The sequence below is a fragment of the Palaemon carinicauda genome, chromosome 3, assembly GCF_036898095.1.
Source record: "Palaemon carinicauda isolate YSFRI2023 chromosome 3, ASM3689809v2, whole genome shotgun sequence".
NCBI classification, from domain to species: Eukaryota; Metazoa; Arthropoda; class Malacostraca; order Decapoda; family Palaemonidae; genus Palaemon; species Palaemon carinicauda.
The window spans coordinates 170,263,770-170,268,769 of record NC_090727.1 but is presented as its reverse complement, the minus strand read 5'-3'; the positions used below and the strand labels follow the sequence as shown (position 1 = coordinate 170,268,769).

At 38.4% G+C, this 5,000-nt stretch overlaps 1 protein-coding gene across 2 annotated transcripts in view; it reads left to right on the top strand.

Annotated features, from left to right (window-relative positions):
- LOC137638760 (calcium-activated chloride channel regulator 1-like) overlaps window positions 1–5,000 on the top strand; it is a 70,914-nt gene that overhangs the window by 10,239 nt on the left and 55,675 nt on the right. For both annotated transcript variants that reach the window (XM_068371110.1, XM_068371108.1), the window contains exons 3-7: window positions 1,857–2,043; window positions 2,615–2,721; window positions 3,583–3,753; window positions 4,211–4,335; window positions 4,837–4,992. In XM_068371110.1, coding sequence (XP_068227211.1) covers window positions 1,857–2,043; window positions 2,615–2,721; window positions 3,583–3,753; window positions 4,211–4,335; window positions 4,837–4,992 — 746 coding nt within the window. The remainder of the gene's footprint in view (window positions 1–1,856; window positions 2,044–2,614; window positions 2,722–3,582; window positions 3,754–4,210; window positions 4,336–4,836; window positions 4,993–5,000) is intronic.

Sequence of the window (5,000 nt, the reverse complement as noted above, 5' to 3'; positions counted from 1 at the left end):
TAGGGAAGCATTGTGGAATGTGATAAGGTTATATGGAGTTAGTGGAAGGTTTTTGCAAGCAGTGAAACGTTTCTACAAAGGTAGTAAAGAATGTGTTAGGATAGGAAATGAAGTGAGCGATTGGTTTCCGGTGAGAGTGGGGCTGAGACAGGGATGCGTGATGTCACCGTGGTTATTTAACTTGTATGTTGATGGAGTGGTGAGAGAGGTGAATGCTAGAGTGCTTGGACGAGGATTGAAACTGGTAGACGAGAATGACCATGATTGAGAGGTAAATCAGTTATTGTTTGCAGATGATACTGTACTGGTTGCAGACGAGGAAAAGAAGCTTGGCCGATTAGTGACAGAATTTGGAATGGTGTGAGAGAGAAGGAAGTTGAGAGTTAATGTGGTGCGAGATTGAATGTCATATTGAATGGAGAGTTACTTGAGGAGGTGGATCAGTTTAAGTACTTGGGGTCTGTTGTTGCAGCAAATGGTGGAGTGGAAGCAGACGTACGTCAGAGTGAATGAAGGAAGCAAAGTGTTGGGGCAGTTAAGAGAGTAGTAAAAAAGAAGGTTGGGCATGAATATAAAGAGTTCTGTATGAGAAAGTGATTGTACCAACTGTGATGTATGGATCGGAGTTGTGGGAATGAAAGTGATGGAGAGACAGAAATTGAATGTGTTTGAGATGAAGTGTCTAAGGAGTATGGCTGGTGTATCTCGAGTAGATAGGGTGAGGAACGAAGTAGTGAGGGTGAGAACGGGTGTACGAAATGAGTTAGTAGCTAGAGTGGATATGTATGTGATGAGGTGGTTTGGCCATGTTGAGATAATGGAAAATGGCTATTAGATAAAGAAGGTGATGAATGCAAGAGTTGATGGAGAAGTACAAGAGGAAGGCCAAAGTTTGGGTGGATGGATGGAGAGAAGAAAGCTCTGGGTGATAGGAGGATAGATGTGAGAGGCAAGAGAGCGTGCAAGAAATAGGAATGAATGGCGAACGATTGTGACGCAGTTCCAGTTGGCCCTGCTGCTTCCTCCGGTGCCTTGGATGACCGCGGAGGTAGCAGCAGTAGGGGATTCAGCGTTATGAAGCTTCATCAGTGGTGGATAACGGGGGAGGGTGGGCTGTGGCACCCTAGCAGTACCAGCCGAACTCGTTTGAGTCCCTTGTCAGGCTGGGAGGAACGTAGAGAGGAGAGAGCCCCTTTTTGTTCCATTTGTTTGATGTCGGCTACCCCCCAAAATTGGGGGCAGTGCCTTGGTATATGTATGTATGTACAAACCAAGAAGGAATACGCAGTATGTCTTGATTTAATCAATAAAAATCAAGTACAATGAAATTAGAATTAATATGTTGTACTTTGCCATAATTAATCATGTTATGTAAAATATATAAATCAATCAAAATGAATTGCGTGGCTAAAAGTGATTATTGCACGAAGAGGATGGATGAGCTATAGAAGGGCTTACGAGCCCAAAAAGTAAGCATTTAAGGTATAGGATTTTTACTGTGGCGAATATCAGCTGACACAAGTCCCAATTTTTGGCCTTCAGCGTTCTTAGAAAAACAATTAATTTTATCGACTGTCAGCAGTATCGACAATAGCAGCAGGTGTGAGTACACCAAATGTTGAAGGAATTGGTTTATCAGTAACTCTGGGAGAAGGGGAAAGTTCAGTTAGTTCCTTTGGTAATACTGCGGATTTCATAAATAAGACAATATCCAGCAGGAGAAAAAAATTGAACGAGAGAAAATAACCCCAAGAATGTCTCATGAAAACAACTAAGCAAGCAGTAATTTAGGCTAATAACAACAACAACAACAACAATAATAACAATAAAAATAATAATAATATTTCTGTTCCCAGCCAACACAAATTTCTGGATGGCTCTCAGATGCTGAGATTCGTATTGACAGGCCCCACCCAACTTATGGCTCTGAGCCTTACACCCTCCAACTAGGTACCTGTGGTGAACCGGCAGACTATACACACCTAGCTGACACATACGTAATTGAGATGTACGACCAACTGCGGGATAAGTACGGTCCACCAGGTAAATACAATTATTATTTCAATTAGTTTATCTCTAATGATATACAAAATTCAAAAGAACCACTTGGACAGTTGCCGGACTTTTTCATGTTAAAAAATACGTACAGTATAATTCACAAGAACAGTAATATTTAAATGTAAGTAAACCACAAGGAATATATATATATATATATATATATATATATATATATATATATATATATATATATATATATATATATATATATACATATATATATATATATATATGTGTGTGTGTCTGTTCCTCTTGTTTTTTATCGTTTATAAATGAAAGATCTAATCAGATGTTGTTACAGTTTTTAAAATAGTTTATTTTGATTGTTCATTACTTTTCTTATAGTTTACTTATTTCCTTGTTTCCTTTCCTCACAGTGCTATTTTTTCCCCTGTTGGAGCCCTTTGGCTTATAGCATCTTGCTTTTCCAACTAGGGTGGTAGCTTAGCTAATAATAATAATATATACACACATATATAATGTACTTGTATGTATTGACATATCGTACATTAGCATTTAATCTTATACTTCAAAACTTTTAATGTCACATGAATAGGAAAGGTACTGGTACACGAATGGGCCCATCTACGATGGGGAGTCTTTGACGAATACGGAACACATGGAACATTTTTTTCACCTTTCTACATAGGAGATGACCTCCAGGTAAGTAACAAGAGAGAGAGAGAGAGAGAGAGAGAGAGAGAGAGAGAGAGAGAGAGAGAGAGAGAGAGAGAGAGATAATAAAATAATTATCAGGTCTGCATCTACTTAATTGAGAGCTTCCTATCTTGTACTGTACAGTATGTTGTAATGAAGATGTCTAATCATGTACTCAAATATTAGAATACTTCCAGCCATGTGGGAATGTCATTACTTCTACATTACATAAAAACATAAAAAATACAAAATAACTTCCATGACCCACACCATTTGCCAATAAACTACCGAATATCTTTGTGAAACAGTATCCTTTATTGTCGTAAATATCTAGTCTCGTTAACGGAATTACCTCCCAACTCTAGCACAACTGATGAGAAACATATTCCAATTCTTTGATGACGTTCCAGCATTTTAATGGTCTTGCCATTCCTGTATTTCAAGCCTTCGTGGCCTTAATTTATCAAAATTTCCCCATGAAAACTCAATTCCTTAACTTCATAGTCGGTATGTTGCAAACCTTTCAGGCCGTTTTTTTCCATATCAATTCCTATTAGTAATGTCCCTGCCTGGCGTTCTACTGGACGGGAGATCGAGTTCTGCTCAATCTAGATAGTTTCTTGAAGTTTCTACAACCTCACCATCCATGTGACCTAAGAATAGGGGGGTATGGGGGAGCCTATAGGTTTACCTGCCATTCCCTGGCCCTTCCTGGTCTTAGCTTGGGTAGAGAGGTGGCTTGGGCACTAATATGGATATCTGGTCAATCTCTTGGGCATTGTCACTGTCCCTTGACTCTGCCAATCATGAAGGACATTTAAACCTTTACTGTAATATTCTGACGGATACTATCTATCATCCTTACAGGTACATTCCACTGGATGTACCGAGGGCCTGAAGGGCTGGCTACTGAAGGAGGATGGAAGCAAGTGTCAAGCGGACACTTTGACTGGGCTGCCAGACTCTAATTGCCACTTCTATCCATCAACCAAGGAGAACGTCAACGGGTCGCTAATGAGTCTACACTTCTTGGATTCTGTAAGATATGAAGGGGATACCCCCAGCCAGTTAACAAGATTTTATTGACTACTGAATTTTGGATGGGGTACTTCGTTAAGAAATCTGAAAAAAATATTATATACTTGTTTACAATACTTATTCTCATTCATAGGATTTAATATTATATTTGGAAATACCATTGCCCGTTCGTATTATATTCAAGTGTGAATGCTTGATAAACGTCAAAATAAAAAGCATTATTTTACAATACCATGTACTTCCATTAATACATTATCCATGTAAATAGGGACATGATGCATAACTTAATACAAATAGTTGTTTTTAAAATGCTCTGGAGGTTGACAACAATATTTTTTTTTTCAATGTATTCCATATATGTTGAAGTACGCACCATGTATGAATATATGAAACAATACTCTTGACTAATTCCAACAACTTCACCATACTATCCATTAAATGACCTCTCTGACCTCAGGTTACTCAATTCTGCGACGACGAGGACATTCCCCATAACTCTTTTGCACCCAGTCCTCAGAACCTGCGTTGTGACGGCAAGTCAACGTGGCACGTCATAAGCAGACATGAAGATTTCAGAGACAGGTAAGTAAGTTCATCTTCCCTAACTTAGTAAATCCACAATGCCTCTATTGGTACTGATACTATTTGTTCTCTGACAAAAACCCAAAATATTCTTTTTATAAGCTGGATTTTTTTCAAGGAAATTGGGCATTTCGAATGTGTCTTACCCCAGCAGCTACAGAAGCTAGGTCATAACAGATTTTAAATAGAGAGGGTAAGGTCGAAATAAGAACTCATATGCTTAAAATTGAATATTATTGTTCCAAAAAGCTATCCTTTAGTTTAAGATATTCATAATACTACTTCTGAAAGCCAGAACTTTTCCAATTCATTCAACCAATCCATTAATCTTCCATGTGAGATGTTTACTTGATGCAGACTGTTCATTAATGACGAATAGTAATACAAAACAACTTTCAGGATCAAATTTAGCATTCCCCTCTACAACCAACTTATGGTTGACTATTTAATCAAACGACCTCAGGTCACTAATAACTATAAATACCGTATCTCTATTTACAGAAATCCCCCAAGTAACCAGAATTCGATCCCAGACCTGAATCCCAAATTTCAGGTAATCCAAGAACCACCCAAACAGAAGCCCAGATTTATACTTTTGCTCGACCTCTCTGGGTCCATGGAGATGTATATGACTATTTTCTATCAGGAAGTTGTAAGGTTAGTTT